This window comes from Littorina saxatilis, unplaced genomic scaffold, assembly GCF_037325665.1.
Source record: "Littorina saxatilis isolate snail1 unplaced genomic scaffold, US_GU_Lsax_2.0 scaffold_545, whole genome shotgun sequence".
NCBI lineage: Eukaryota > Metazoa > Mollusca > Gastropoda > Littorinimorpha > Littorinidae > Littorina > Littorina saxatilis.
Genome location: NW_027126483.1, coordinates 22,501 through 39,221, shown reverse-complemented (window position 1 = coordinate 39,221; position 16,721 = coordinate 22,501). Strand labels below are relative to the sequence as shown.

At 41.5% G+C, this 16,721-nt stretch overlaps 1 protein-coding gene across 1 annotated transcript; it reads left to right on the top strand.

Annotated features, from left to right (window-relative positions):
- The first annotated feature begins 806 nt into the window (after positions 1-806).
- LOC138954915 (bystin-like) lies at positions 807-12,504 on the top strand. Its single transcript, XM_070326664.1, has 10 exons — positions 807-1,002; positions 1,361-1,449; positions 1,726-1,843; positions 2,666-2,792; positions 4,072-4,211; positions 5,191-5,288; positions 5,510-5,588; positions 6,461-6,526; positions 7,331-7,539; positions 10,813-12,504. The coding sequence occupies exons 1-10, from the start codon at positions 868-870 to the stop codon at positions 11,036-11,038; spliced, it is 1,287 nt and encodes a 428-aa protein (XP_070182765.1). The 5' UTR covers positions 807-867; the 3' UTR covers positions 11,039-12,504.
- Positions 12,505-16,721: the final 4,217 nt, after the last annotated feature.

Below are 16,721 nucleotides of genomic sequence, written 5' to 3'. Positions count from 1 at the left end.
AACTCTTCAGATTCGCACTGGGCTGTTTGTACCCCTCATCCCCCACCCACCCACCCCACCCCCCGCCCCTCCCTGCATGGTATCATGTATCTGGAACAACTTTTCAAAGCGGACTAGCTAATACTGACACAATTGTACCCCTCTTCTGTTCTCAGATACACACCCACACCCAGACTCACCGATACACACACACACTGCACTCACACACACACACACAAACACACACACACACACACACACACTGCACACACCACTGACACTACACATGTATGCATGCACGCCGCCACACGCAGGCGCACGCACACTCACCGTCATCAAACTAAATTAGTACTGACTGAAGGACCGCTGATGACATTATTCGGAACTGAAGAAAGGCCGTGAGGCATGCATAGATGATAGAAATAAAATAAGATAAAATAAAATAAATAAACAAATACACAAACAAAAAAGTTACTTCACACTTATAAATTTAACTGGTTCTGTTCCTCTGCTGTTTCCTACATTTCATGGCTTTGTTAAGCATGAACGACTCAAATAAAACATTGTTAAAAAAATACAAACGTCACTGAAGTACAATATGTTTTTGAGGGGGCAATTTTTCATATCCATCTGACATTCAATCCCCGCCAGTTTCAATATTTTACTTAAAACTATTGCCCGATTCTTGTACAACATACAAGTAATTTTTGTTTCATGTGCGTCTTCCAAGCTGGCGATGGACTACTAATGGTATGCTCTGTACACGGTATTTTGTTTTCAGTTTCACATTTCCGGTTTCTGTTTAGCTTATTTCCGGTTCCGCTTTGGACTTGCCCATGTGTTGTGAAGACAACTTCTGAGTTAATAGTTGATAGTAAAACATTGAAAATGCCGAAAAATAAGAAACTTCGTGGTGACAAAGTTGCCCGAGCGGGACCTCTGGCTGAGCAGATTGTTTCCATTGACTCAGTCAAACCTTCGGGACGCACGAAAGTCCGAAAAAGACGAACTGCTGACGATGAGGTAAATCTCACCAGACTTCATGAACATAAATTTTATATTTTATGAATCTGTCAAGCACATTGTTTATTACTATTAATATAATTAAAAAGTATATGGTTAAATGCCAACAGGTAGGAAGCAAAATACCCATTCTGCAGTCTGAATAAACATCCCTATTATGCACAAATGTGGTTGTGATAAAATACCAAGTCAGTACTTGGAATATCAGCAGTTCTTTGGTAACACTTAAAAGAAAAGTCACATAAAATGTGGTGTAAAATAAAGTAAAGGCTTATTTTTTGTGTTCTGCATGATTGAAATGCACTGACAATCTATGAGTATGAAAACTATGATGATTGTATAAAAATTTGTATTCCAGTTCGTGGAAAGTGACCTCACGAAAAAGATTTTGTCACAAGCACGCATGCAGCAACAAGAGTTGGAAGAGGAATATGGTGTCACAACAAGGTATGATTTGACTAATGCATAATGGTACGGTATGTGTGTGTGTGGCGTCTAAGTTCTACTTCTAAATCTAATAATATTAGACTGACTCAGGACATGGGATGGATGATGTATCATTCGAACACAATTCTAGGCAGCTAATTCTTATCCTTTTTCAATATATCTGAGAATGGAAGCAATAAAGTTTATGTGTTATGCTGCATTTCCATGAAGTACGATCAGGTCATGGAAGTAATACAGCCATAAATCACCTCCATTTTTTGTTTTGCACTCTTTCAGTCAAGCGAGCCTGTCAGCCAGAGTCACAAAGCAGTTTAAGGTCGGCTCAGCGTCCAAAGATGAAGATGATGGTTTGGAAGAAAGTTTGGCTGCACAAGAAGGAATGCTTGGGCCGGTGGTAAGAGCAGCAGTTGAATTTGTTTTCGTTCCACTGTTTTTGTCATGTTGAGAGAGAGGGAGAACGAAGAAACAAACAAACAAACTTTATTACTCGAGGATGGAGATTTTAGGCTGACGCCTAGACTCACAATCTGTCCCTGCTAAAACTAAGACATAAAGATGGAGAAATAAAAAAGGACAATCGCAAACTGACACGGAAAAAAAAGTTATAAATGTCAACCCTAATCATACAGTATTGCAAACTACTACATTACCTGTACGGGTATCTAATGAATAGTAATACATTGAAAATTACATAGAGAGAGGGAGTAATAAATGTGTATGCCAGTGAAGTGTTTTAAATTTCCAATACAGAACTATTTTGATGAACTACCAGCAAAAGTTGTTTTTGTCTGACAATTGAAATGTCCAAAAAGGAAGAACTTTCTGCTCATATCATTGGCTTCAAAGTCTTTATGTTTTTGTCATCTTTGTTTCTCATTGTGGTAGTGACCACAAACCTAAAGCCCGCTCTTCACTTGAACTTCAAATGTTCTGCTGTTAGAATTGACGCACTGTCCCACGGCTCTTAGACGTGTATTACCTACCACTTAGGCAGCCATATGCTGCTTTTGGGGTATGCAAGCTTGGTATTTATGTGTTTCTATAACCCAGCAAAATCTGACATGGATTACAGGATCTTTTACTGTGCGCACTTGGTCTTGTGCTTGCAGCCGGGATTCAAACCCACAATGTTCCGCTTGGGAAGCTGGCGTCTTATAATCCACTAGGTCATTGCGCCCTTCATGGACACAGTTAACAGCAGCTGTTCTGATTGCAGGAAGTGAGCGCAGAAGACGAGAAAGCGTTTGAAGCGTTCATGTCAAAGAAAGGTCACCGCAGTCTGACGGAGACGGTGAAGGAAAGGCTGGAGGAAAAGAGAACAGAAATTGAAACCATAATGTCTGGTACGTACAAAGGAACCCCTCTGTGGAGACCTCCATAAATATGCGAAAGTTGGGTCTTATACTTCTTCTTCTTCTTCTGTGTTCGTGGGCTGAAACTCCCACGTACACTCGTGTTTTTGCATGAGTGGAATTTTACGTGTATGACCGTTTTTACCCCGCCATTTAGGCAGCCATACGCCGCTTTCGGAGGAAGCATGCTGGGTATTTTCGTGTTTCTATAACCCACCAAACTCCGACATGGATTAGGGGATCTTTTCTGTGCGCACTTGTGCTTGCGTGTACACACAAAGGGGGATAAGCCACTAGCAGGTCTGCACATAAGTTGACCTGGGAGATCGGAAAAGTCTCCACCCTTAACCCACCAGGCGGCCGCGGCCGGGATTCGAACCCTCGACTTTCCGATTAAGAGGCCGACGTCTTACCACCCCGCCACAGCGCCCGTCAAGGTCTTATACAAAAGGGAGTCTTAAAAATATGGAGGTACAGTTACACACGTTATGAAAGAAAAGCTGACAAACTAAGGTGTTATACGAATACGAATACTTTATTATCTCATACAGAGAAATTTCAGTGTGGTGCACATTAAAAGACAAAACAAATAATAAGACAACAGATAAAAATACCATACGAAGCATACTACACTCGCGCACGCATATGTACACTAACAGGAATAGTAACATGATTACCACAGCAACGCCCCTTGTGAAGCGCCACTCAACACTCAACAAGGGAGGAAGTCTTGAATTTGGCAAGTCTCAGGTTTTAAAAAACACTTTAATGAATGTTTATAATTACTATGTGTTTAAGATGAGCGCTTGTGTGACCATGTTCATATCTGCTGCAAGAAATCAGATTCTAATTTTCTTGAGGAGGGGTGTCATAGTGGGTGTAGAGTTAAGGAAGATGATGTAGAATGTTTTTTTTATTTCTTCTTTTGAAGAGTGAATATGGCTATGAGATCTGTGGCTTATGTCAGGCATGCAGATTGTAATGTTATATGATTCAAAGAAAGGCTTTCTTCCTGATCTCTTTTTTTTTATTTTTTTATTTTTTTAAAAGATGATGATGATAAAATTGTTCATTTTAAGTGACTCTGCAGAAACATTGGCATCATGTACACCCGTATGCACTTTTCCCCAATGGACAGTATAATTTACTTATCTCCAAGGTTCACCTTTTGTGGCGACTCATAAATTACAACTGTTTTAAAGTCACTATTTTTTCCTAGCATCTTACCAGAAAACTGATTCATTCGTAAAATATTTTGCTACTCTTCCAGATGGTCCGGGGTCGACTCACGACATCAGCCCAGAAATTGTGGCACTGCTGAAAAAGGTCGGGGAAATCCTGAAGAAATATCGCAGCGGGAAGCTACCGAAACTGTTCAAACGCCTTCCATCTTTCGACAAATGGGAACAGGTACGACTTGCAGGAAAGACTAATGAGTAGCCCAAGTGTAATGTTTGTATGCAGGTGCAGATATTAAGTTACCACAGTGGCACCTGTCTACAACGCCCAAAAGAGACCCACCGAAAGGTGTTTGTTGTAGAATGTGGTCGCTGTGGAAAGGTGAATTACAAAGAAACAAACTTGTGGGGGATCTTTGAGGTGGTCGTTGTGTGCAGGTGGTTGCTATTATTATTATTATGGTGAGCTTATTTAGCGCGAACCACAATTAACTGTGCTCTCCGCGCTTTACTTACTAATTTCTGCCGTGTGAAATGGAATTATTTACAGACAGACAGACAAACAAACATTTTTTACACACAATATATAACGCATTCACATCGACCAGCAAACCTCAAGCCTGTTAGGCGAAACTTTACCTTTCACGGCCTTTATTCCAAGTCACACGGGTATTTTGATGAACATTTTTATCTATGCCTATACAATTTTGCCAGGAAAGACCCTTTTGTCAATCGTGGGATCTTTAACGTGCACACCCAATATAGTGTACACGAAGGGACCTCGGTTTTTCGTCTCATCCGAAAGACTAGCACTTGAACCCACCACCTAGGTTAGGAAAGGGGGGAGAAAATAGCGGCCTGACCCAGAGTCGAACACGCAACCTCTCGATTCCGAGCGCAAGTGCGTTACCACTCGGCCACCCAGTCCATTAAGTTGCTATCTAGAGGTGGTCGTTGTGTGCAGGTGGTTGCTATCTAGAGGTGGTCGTTGTGTGCAGGTGGTTGCTATCTAGGGGTGGTGGTCAGGGCAGGTTGGACTGAAGTTCAAGCTTGGTTTGCTTTATTTGTGTGTGTGTGTGTGTGTGTGTGTGTGTGTGTGTGTGTGTGTGCATGTAGCGGAGAGAGAACCCCAAACCTTCCACATGGAAAGCGAACGTAACGAGGCCATTGGGTGCGTCTAATAACTATTTGATTTTGTTGCTGTGTTTCAGTGTCTGTTCATCACACAGCCAGACGAGTGGAGCGCAGCGGCCATGTACGCAGCAACCAAAATCTTTGCCTCCAACCTGAGTGCCCATCTTGCACAGAGGTAAGGATCATAAGTATCACACACACACATGCACACAGTATACACCACACATATATATATATACACACATCAAACACACACACACACACACACCTGGCTATTCAATTTATTTTATTTGTATCAACTGATTCAAGTGCATGCAGTTTTACCTGTTTATTTATTGTTATTTCACTTTCTATAAAAATCTTATTTTCATGATGATTGGCTTTATTGTTTTACAGGTTCTATTCCACAATCTTGCTGCCACGCATCAGGGACGACATTGAACATTACAAGAGGCTCAACTTTCATTTGATGATGGTGAGAAAATAATTAATTACATGTACATGTTTTCTTTGTTCTTTAAAGTGCAAGCAATATTCTGTACCACTTTATGGGAAATTGATTTGTCTTGAAAATGTATTATTATGGTTAGAAGATAAAGAATGCTTTTTATTTATTTTTTCAGTTAAAAACAAAAATTCTGGAAGAATGTTGTTTTAACGAGGAGTTTCAAGTTAATAAATGGTCCATTAAGTTGTTGCGTGCGCATACTGTGCACAACCGGCATGGTGGCCTAGGGGTAAGGCGTCCGCCCCGTGATCGGGAGGTCGTGGGTTCGAACCCCGGCCGGGTCATACCTAAGACTTTAAAATTGGCAATCTGGTGGCTGCTCCACCTGACGTCTGGCATTATGGGGTTAGTGCTAGGACTGGTTGGTCCGGTGTCAGAATAATGTGACTGGGTGAGACATGAAGCCTGTGCTGCGACTTCTGTCTTGTGTGTGGCGCACGTTATATGTCAAAGAAGCACCGCCCTGATATGGCCCTTCGTGGTCGGCTGGGCGTTAAGCAAACAAACAAACAAAAATACTGTGCACAATTGAGGAATACAGATGCATGGCCTATCCTTTGCAAAATATTGTTACAGTGGAACCCCCCTCTAAAGACAGCCCCCCCCCCCGCCCCCCCGCCCCATCGATTTAAGACTTGAAAGATTTTTTAGAATTTCTGTTTAGAACTTCTGTTAATTTACCTCCAATGGGAGAGTCCCTCTTTTTTAGGACATGATTTTTTAAAACTTTTTTGAGGTCTTAAAAAGTGGATATCTCTGTACTTGATATGATGTTACATGTATAAGTTTTATTTTGTACACACGGAAATGTTCTTTAACTGACCCATACATGTTTTCAGGCGCTGAAGAAATCCTTGTTCAAGCCAAGTGCGTTTTTCAAAGGAATTCTCCTTCCGCTGTGTGAAGTAAGTCAGTGAATAACAGGGTTTCATTGTAAATCAGGTTGCACTTGTGTGGATTCTCTGCAGCTTGTTTGATTTACAACTCTGAGTCTGAACTTGTTTGAAGTGAAGTATACTAGTTCGTGGGAGACCACCTAGACTTTAGTGAACACTGCAAAGCATGATTATATCCCCTGTTCAGGGGCAGAAGCAGAGACAGCTATTTGCTTTGCGTGGGCTTGTCTAAGCGAAAAATGCAAACCTTTTACTGGCTATATGTTTTACTTTAAGATAGAGAAAGAGATGATTGGTGTTGTGAATGTGTTTAAAAAAAAAAGTAATTGCATGGATGATTTTCCGTCCGTATGACTTTTTTTGTTGTTGTTGGAAAATTGCATTTAAATCAATCTGTTTGTTAGTCGCGATACGGTGGACCGAGGTTGAGCATAGGTGCTGGCTAGGTTAAAAAAAAAAAAAAAGTTCAGTATTGGAACTTTTTTTTGAAAATCACCACTGTAATTGTTACACTTGTGTGTGTGTGTGTGTGTGTTTTGTTGTATGTCGTCGTGAGCTCTTTGGAAAAGGGGTGATTAATAAGTGCTTATCATTATTACTATTATTATTATTAAGACACTGCTAATACATGTTGTGTGTGTAGAATTGAAACATGGAGTATTATTGCACAGTTTGTTGATAATGTGAAAGCACTGTAGAATAAAAAAATTTGATTCTGCAGTCTGATACACACAGCTCTTGTGTATACATGCATTTACAAAAAAAATAAGAAAAAACATTTCTTTTTTCCTTTTTTTTTTTACGTCACACCAGTCAGGGGACTGCACTCTAAGAGAAGCGACGATCGTCAGCAGTGTGCTACGAGAACACAGCGTGCCGATTCAACACGCCGGGGCGGCCATTGATCGAATTGCCACCATGGACTACAACGGTGCTAACTCCATCTTCCTCAGAACGTTGCTGGACAAGAAATACGCTCTGGCGTACTGTGTGATTGACTCTGTGGATGCTCATTTTGTCAGGTGAGAAAAAAGAGAGAGAGTGTGTGTGTGCTTTTAAGGGGGCCCCGCTAGCTCAGGTGGTAGAGGACTTGACTTGTGATCCTAGGGTCATGAGTTCGATTCCAGGCCAGGACGGACACACGGACACGGGTCAACTTTATGTGCAGACTGACTCAGAGACGGTATCCATGTCCCAATCCTGTGTCACCACAGTGGCATGTGAAAGACCTGTCATTGTGCCATAAGTGCAGGTGGCTGATTACATCTAAACACGCATACACCTGCATATCTCATCTAAAATTGGGGTAACACCTGGGAACACGTCCATAATCTATGCCTGTGTTTGTTGGGGGGGGGGGGGGGGGGGGGGAAAGAAGTGTGTGTGTTTAGAAATTCTAATAATGAACGAAGCATATTGAAGGTAGGACATTTATGAAGATTTACATGCAAGTTATTTAAAAATAAAATACAGTGAAACCCGGCTATATTGAAGTGGCACGGGACCCGGGAAGACCTTCAATATAGCCGGAACTTCAGGCAATTTAGGCAATTCTCGGTTATATTGAATTTCCCTCCTTGTTCCTTCAGAAATTCAATATAACCGAACTTTTTTTCACTATACGTTCTTATTTCCGTGTCCACACATTGCGTTTGATGTGAGATATATTCCCATTAATCTTTCACCTGTTGGCTGTTGTTCTTCGAGCCTCCTTGCTTTTTTCAGGGTTAGGCTAACCCTAACCCTAACCCTAAGACTTTTCAATGTTTCTTTTTCTTTCATAATCTTGGTCACACAACCTGCCGAAATTCCATATTCCTCAGCTACTTCCTTTCTTTGTTTGCAGCCAGTTTCCAGCTTCTGAATAAGCTCAATTTTTGAGTCACTTGAGAAAAAGTGACTCTATGTAATCGGTCAGTGTTAGTCTGTCCGGCCGGCCGTCCGGCCGGCCGTCCGGCCGTCCGTAGACACCACCTTAACGTTGGACTTTTCTCGGAAACTATCAAAGCGATCGGGCTCATATTTTGTTTAGTCGTGACCTCCAATGACCTCTACACTTTAACGATGGTTTCGTTGACCTTTGACCTTTTTCAAGGTCACAGGTCAGCGTCAAAGGAAAAATTAGACATTTTATATCTTTGACAAAGTTCATCGGATGTGATTGAAACTTTGTAGGATTATTCTTTACATCAAAGTATTTACATCTGTAGCCTTTTACGAACGTTATCAGAAAAACAAGGGAGATAACTAGCCTTTTCTGTTCGGCAACACACAACTTAACGTTGGGCTTTTCTCGGAAACTATAAAAGTGACCGGGCTCAAATTTTATGTGAACGTGACTCCCAGTGACCTCTACACTTTGACGTCTGCTTTGGTGACCTTTGACCTCGATCGAGCGTTTGCTCTTCTTGTTCTTTTAATTGTCAGACTCACCCTTTGTACATTTAGTCAAATTTTGACTAAATGTTTTAACGTAGAGGGGGGAATCGAGACGAGGGTCGTGGTGTGTGTGTGTGTGTGTGTGTGTGTGTGTGTGTGTGTGTGTGTGTGTGTGTGTGTGTGTGTGTGTGTGTGTGTGTAATTAATTTTTTTTATATAAAATGATCGAAAATCACGTTTATCGTATTCTTCATCATTTTCTGATTCCAAAAACATATAAATATGTTATATTCGTATTAAAAACAAGCTCTAAAAATTAAAATTTTAAAAATTATGAATAAAATTAAATTTCCGAAATCGATTTAAAAACAATTTCATCTTATTCCTTGTCCGTTCCTGATTCCAAAAACATATAGATATGATATGTTTGGATTAAAAACACGTACAGAGAGTTAAAAAGAATAGAGATATAGAAAAGTGTGCTATCCTCCTCAGCGCAACCGCTACCGCGCTTTTCTGGATTGTTAATTTCACTGCCTTTGCCACGAGCGGTGGACAGACGATGTTACGAGTGTACGGTCTTGCGGAAAAAATGCAATGCGTTCAGTTTCATTCTGTGAGTTCGACTGAGCTTGACTACATGTTGTATTTTCGCCTTACGCGACTTGTTTGTTTTGCAGCCATTTTTGCTAGTGTACAAAGGGAAACTACTCGCATGATCAAGAGAAATTAAGTCGGGAGATCTATGCACCACAAGACTACATGGCGTAGCTGTCAGAGGCCCGCGGCATTGTTAGACTGTAATTGTTGTCAGAGACCTCCTGACTCGAAAGTTGATGCTGATCTGGCCTCTCCCCTTCCTCAGCTGATTGCGCTGACAGAGGCGTGTCATATCATTCGGCGCCCGCGCAGTCATTGTTCTTAAAAATAAAAAGTTAAACAAATCTTTGGAGCAAACATTTAATATAGCCAGGTAAAAACGTCCCGTGGGCTGAATTTTTGTTTTAATATAGCCGGGATTTCATTATAGCCAACTTCAATGTACCCAACATTTTTTAACAAAGAAAAAGTAGAGCTTCAGCCGGGACCTCAAAAATTCTTCAATATAGCCGGGATTTCAATATAGCCTACTTCAATATAGCCGGGATTTCAATATAGCCTACTTCAATATAGCCGGGATTTCAATATAGCCTACTTCAATATAGCCGGGATTTCAATATAGCCTACTTCAATATAGCCGGTCCCGCAGTGGGGCACTGCGGTTATGAAATTAAAGGCCCCTCCTGTTTTTGGAACCGCAGGAGCTTTCTAGTTTGCTGTTAACTAGATTTTTGGTTCCTCTTTCCTGTCATGCTCTCTTTTTCTTCATGAATTCTTTTCTTTTTTCTGCCTTCTTGCTCATTCACCTGTATTTTTTCCAAAAATCTCTTCTCTTGCCGCTTGTCTCGCGATTCATGTATAGTTTAATCTGTTAGTGTTCTGATGTAAGTCCAGCAGTAGATAGGTTAAGCCTATTTTAACATACTGGAAACTGGTAATCTTCCAGTAGGTATTAATTTAGTTTTACTAAAGCCTGCTGGGACACAAGTAATGGGTTAGTGCATTTGTAAACAGGAATCGCTTGACAAGTGGCCCCCTTCATCCCCCCCTTCCTCGTCCTGATATGGCTCTGCGTAGTCGGCTGGACGTTAAGCAACAAATAAACAAACAATATAGCCGGGATTTCAATATAGCCTACTTCAATATAGCCGGGATTTCAATATAGCCTACTTCAATATAGCCGGGATTTCAATATAGCCTACTTCAATATAGCCGGGATTTCAATATAGCCTACTTCAATATAGCCGGGATTTCAATATAGCCTACTGATGTGCTGATGTGACGAAGAGAAGAAAATTTTTCTATGCTTTCTGCAGATTTATGAACGACAGTCGGCAGCTCCCAGTGCTGTGGCACCAGAGTCTCCTGACCTTCGTTCAACGCTACAAGTGTGACCTTTCTGAAGGTCAGAAGGAGCTGATCTACGACCTCATCAAGAAACACAATCACCACGAGATCTCACTGGAAGTCAGGAGAGAATTGGAAAACTCCCCCTGCCGCTCAGATGCCGATGAAGGAAGCAGCGATGCCGTCATGAAATAATTTTGAGACTGTGACAATTCTGTTAGGAGGAGATGGGTGGAGGTGGGGAGTGCAGTTAGGAGGCAGGAGGGGAAGGGAGGAGGGATAAAACAGCCTTTTTGTGCTTGAATGAATTTGAATAAATAGAGTAACCCCCCCTCCACCCTCTCCTCTGAATAATGGATTTTCTGGAATCGTAAGAGTCAATTCTGGAGCAGTGTGGTGGTAGTACTGTTGACCCCCAAGTGATCCCTGACAAGTTTTTTTCAGTAAAATTTACCTTTCCAAAGCGACAGAATGGACTGTAGTACATGGGTGTTACTCTTCCGGCTTTTGCCGGATTTCCGGTTTTTGAAAAAATCTGAAGCCGGAAATTCCGGTTTTCCGGGTTTTCAACAAAAAAAAAGAAAAAAAAAGCTTCGTTTCGCTAAGTTGAAATAACGAGCAGCGGTTCCGATCCGACTTTTGACACCGGTTCGCGTGCTTTCTCGGTTCGCTCCCTTGGATTTGCCGCCATCTTGCTTATTATGATTTGGTTTCGTCGGTGTCCAGAAACTTTCTTTCAAACTTGAGCATTTTGGACCCCTGCCTTTCAGGTTTTTTGATTTTTCCCAGTAACACCCATGAATTTACCTTTCCAAAGCGACAGAATGGACTGTAGTATAGTATTGTCATGGATTGAAAAGGGAGGATCCTTCATATGTCGGGGATTTTGTTGTGAGCACAAGAAAGTAAGGACTGTGTGTGTGTGTGTGTGTGTGTGTGTTTGTGTGTGTGTGTGTGTGTGTGTGTGTGTGTGTGTGAGAATGAGTGAGTGAGTAATGTATGTTTGTGTGCATATATACATGTATGCATGGGCAGATGCATGTTTGAATTAAATTACATGCTTGAACTGGTATGTCATCGTTTGCATCCACTGTACATCTTTAAAAAAAAATCATAAAGAAAATAAATGAGCAAAATTGTGTCTCTGAGCTTACCAGTGGTGGGTTTGGATGGGAGAATAAAATGCAGAACATATTATCCAATCTACGTAAGAGAGATCACCCATATCATTGTCATAACCAACCCATATACTCGCTCCGGTGTATATCATGTAAATGAGGTTGTGTCAAACTACAGGGGGGGCAGGGACCTAATTTTCCAATACAGCTCATGATGACAATGGCAAATATTCAAATTCAAATAATGAAAAGTTAGCTTTCGCTCACACATTTCCATATTTAACTAAACAACTCATGTAAACCTGGTATTACACAACAAGCCATGAAGTATTCTCTATTTATACAGCCAGTAGTTCTATGTCAACGTTTTATCATGTATTCCATCAAAAACAGACATTTGATTTGATGTGTTGTTCTAAGGAAGAGTGGATTTTAATATGAGCATTTTCGTGCTAATTTTGTTCAAGCTATTGTTGCCACAGCAGAAACGTGTGGTTTCTGCTACAAGGAATGGAAGTAAATGTTATGGTATACAAAGTGTAACATTTTGTGTATTTGGTTTATGCTTGAAAGAACTGTGGCTCGGGCTCTCTATATTTACTTTAAAAAGAGAAGTGCAGAATGAGTTGTCGAAAGACAAACACAACACACTGACACAATTATCTTCTCTTTGCAGCATCAATATTTCCTCTGTGTGTGTGTGTGTGTGTGTGTTGAGTCGTTCAGGCTCAGTTGGGTCAGTTCACATAACAAAACACCATTTCTTTATTGAACACACATTCTCTCATTCTCTTCCCCCTCTATCTCTTTTCGCTTACACACACACACACACACACACTGCAGCAAATATTTTGAATCTGTCAGTGTCTTGATGTTGTGCATGTGACTGCTTGACAATCTTGTGAGATTGAATTAAAATGCTCCCCCGAAATAGAATTATGGCTGCCTAAATGCCAGGGTCCTAATGGTCATACAGTGTACAAGTGTAGACCCACTCCTGAAGAAACAACAACACACAAGTGTACAAAGGGAGTTTCAAACCATAGAGGTGAAGAAGAACAAGTCAAAATGCCTGGCAGCCAAGTGTCTGTTGGAAGAGATTTACATAAAAAACTTTCACAGAGGTTTAACACTTTCGCGACGGGACACTGATAAATCAGTAACCGCGCTGACACGCCCATGGACGGGACGCGCATTTTTCAGTATCAGTCATACAAGGTACAAGACTCGTGATTGCTTCCCGGTTTTTGAAGATTGCAATAAATTGAGTTGTTTCCCTTGATACACGTGGTTTTCTCTTCCGGCTTGATCAAATTAGTGCAGATTTGCGTGGTGTTTTCGAACAAAAAAAATGAATCGAAGGCGAGCCTTGTCACGGGAGGAGATTCTCCGGATGTTCTTCTTCTTCTTCTTCTTCAGCGTTCGACGATATCTCCGGATGTTCGATCTTGAGGATCCTGTAGATCATGATACATCGTGTCGTTTTAGCCTCAAGAAATATGGTGGTGATTGGACTTAATTCAAGCTTGCTAGACAGATTTCTTTACAGTTACTGATTTTTGGGAAGTTTCTTGGTGGCAAGCTTGGGCAGGCAGGACGTTAACGCCGTGGCAGTGCTAGTCACAATAGTGTTAAGTGATTCTCAATGGAGTAACCAGCAACCACGTCTCAGAAAACCAAATTTCAAGGGGAAAGGCTCCCCAAACTGTGTGTCCTTGCGTCACAAACACATTTGAAGCTAGGAAAAAACACGTAGGCCTATATATACTAGAAATTCATGGAGGGGTTCTTGGGACGCATTAAACCCGGACAAGGGACACACACTAAATAATTATGCGTTATAATGCTTTCCCGCATCGGTACTAGGCGAGCGTGATGGTGGTGGTATAGTGGTGATGATGGTGTGTGTGTGTGTGTGTGTCAGTGTGTGTTTGTGTGTGTGTCAGTGTGTGTTTGTGTGTGTGTGTGTGTGTGTCAGTGTGTGTTTGTGTGTGTCAGTGTGTGTTTGTGTGTGTCAGTGTGTGTTTGAATTGTGTGTGTCAGTGTGTGTGTGTTTGTGTGTGTCAGTGTGTGTTTGTGTGTGTCAGTGTGCGTTTGTGTGTGTTTGTGTATTTGAGTGTGTGTTTGTGTGTCAGTGTGTGTTTGTGTGTGTCAGTGTGTGTTTGTGTGTGTATCGATTCCCATAAAATAACTAGACTGATCCTTGAGTTGTGTAGATAGTTTGGCCTCGTTAAAACAGAAAGACAAACTATTTACACAAAAGTTGACTTTTCCTTCTTGTGCAAATAGCCCGGCCTCGATGAAAACACTATTTACACAAGCGCTTGTGTAAATAACCTTTAAAGGCTATTTACACAAGTTCTTGTGGAAATAAATTTTTCCACAAGGCTGAGCTATTTGCACAAGCAGGAAAAAAAATCATATTTTGTGCAAATAGCGTTGCTTTTCTTGGCCTCAAGTACTTTGTGTACAGAGCTTCTCCCGTTGAGGTCAGGCTATTTACACAGGTAGGAAGTGTGTCTTCCCTTGTACATGTTGGTACATACCCTGGCATTCTCAAAACATTCCCACTCTGTACAGAAAGCAGTCTGGATGTTGATGTTAAAGAGTGGCTAGATCTGAGATAGCGAGCCGAATCGTTTACACGGAAAGGACTGTAAACTGTACCTTTAAGCGATCTCAATATACTAGTCAAATGCAATCATGTTTCAGAGGAACAAAATAATCGATTACTAAGAAACACGATGCAAATTAATAGAAAAAGACACGAAAAGGAGAAACGAAATAAAAACCTCCTGAGCTCTCACAAACTCATCATTCACCTACAGTCGGCATGTGTCGAAGGCACTACCTTCGTGATCTTAGAGGCACCCCCCCCCCCCCCCCCCCCTTTCGGCTCTCAATCTTGGCTCTGGCCAGGGATTCACATGGGAAATAGCAGGGAGCCCGCCCGTCGTAGAGGGTCCCTGGACCCCCGCTTTAAATGTTTAGAGGGATTATGCATGGACCTCCTAAGCGGCGTTTTAGAGGGTCCCAAGAGTACATACCAGACCCCCAAAACCACTGTGTACATATATATAACGCTTTGTGATGGCGAATAATGTGATACAAAGGTGTTTTTTTTTATCTTCAGAACATCATTCGAGGAGGACACTTTACGAATACTTTGCCAATATGCAACACACACCCACACTTTCAATTTGACTTATGGTCTTATTTTTGTAAGGCGAAAAAAAAAGGTCTGTTTACGGTAACATAGGCCCAAAAAAATAGGGTCGGTAGGTCGGGATTTCTTTTCTTTTTTTTTTTTTTTTTCCCAAAAAACATTTTTACGTTATTTTGCAAAAAAAACCCCAAGATTCTTTTTTTTTTTTTTTCCCCAAATGCCAAAAAAAAGTCTAGGGTCGCGCGAAAAAAATAGGGTCGGTCGTGTTACCGTAAACAGACTATTTTTGTTTTTTGCCTAATGTTGACTGACGACTACAGCCTGAAAGGAGTGCCTACGGGACGCACGACAACGAAAATCAAGTGCGTCCCGGGACCCGCTCTTTATTGGTTTAGTGCGTCCCGGGCCCCCCTCCACGAATGTCTAGTGTGTATAGGACGCAGTGACGCGCACTCTGGGGGGCCCTGGATATAAGACCCTTCCACTTGGTCACATACCAAGGGGGCCCGGGTAGCTCAGGTGGTAGAGCACTGGACTTGTGATCGAGAGGTCGCTGGTTCGAATCCGGGCCGGGACGGACACGGGTCAACTTTATGTGCAGACCCAGAGACGGTATCCATCTCCCACCCCCGTGTCACCACAATGGCACGTTAAAGATCTTGGTCATTCTACCATAAGTGCAGATGGCTGATACCACCTAAACACGCAAACATCAAAAGCCGTGAGGGCGTAAAAACTCGAATCGTATAAACCAATTCATGTCCAATATAGGCAATTAAGACCTGACGGACAATAAGCCCCTTAAAATTTACTCACATACCAAAAATAAACAACCGTGGTCACTTCTGTGCAGGGTTGGAATTTGTTGACGAATTGATTTTGGGAGGGGGTGGTCTTATCCCATGTGAAATCTTGGCTAGATCTGGTCGAGATAGTGAGCAGAACCGTTTTTATGGGAAGGAATTTTCCTTTAATCGATCTCAATATAGAGAGCCATTTGCAAACACGTTTCAGAGGAACCAAACAACTGGGGACTATAACACGCTATGAAAATTAATAGAATTTCCACAAAAAGAATGAAAAAAAAACAACACCACACCAAACTTTTTTTTGTATATCACGCATTAACTCATTATTCAACCAGGTACATGCATATAAAAATCACACCTTCCTCTTCCTAACCCATTTTAAGTCAAGAGTTTTCCCTCACAGTTCAGAAAATGAAACTTCGAGACCTGGGATTTATTACAACTTGCAAAGATTACGACAAAGGTCTTGTATTCATGTCGCAGCTAATTATATGCACCTCATAGAGACAGCAAAGTTGTTGTTGATCACAAACGCACCGCTACCATAGTGTGGCTGAAGTTGTTGGGTTTCATTACCTGGTGGTGTACGTAAAATGGATCGTAACAGCTAGTGGACTCCAACCGTGAAGAGTATAGATTCTTTGGGTCTTTGATTTGGTCTTGGTTAACACCGCCCTGTTACCTTATCCAGCAACCGAAAAGGGTCCCGCAAATTTTCAAAGCCTTTTGTTGCATGCAGAAAAAAAGCTAGAGAAGTTATAAGCTTTCTTGTTTCATTTATTGAT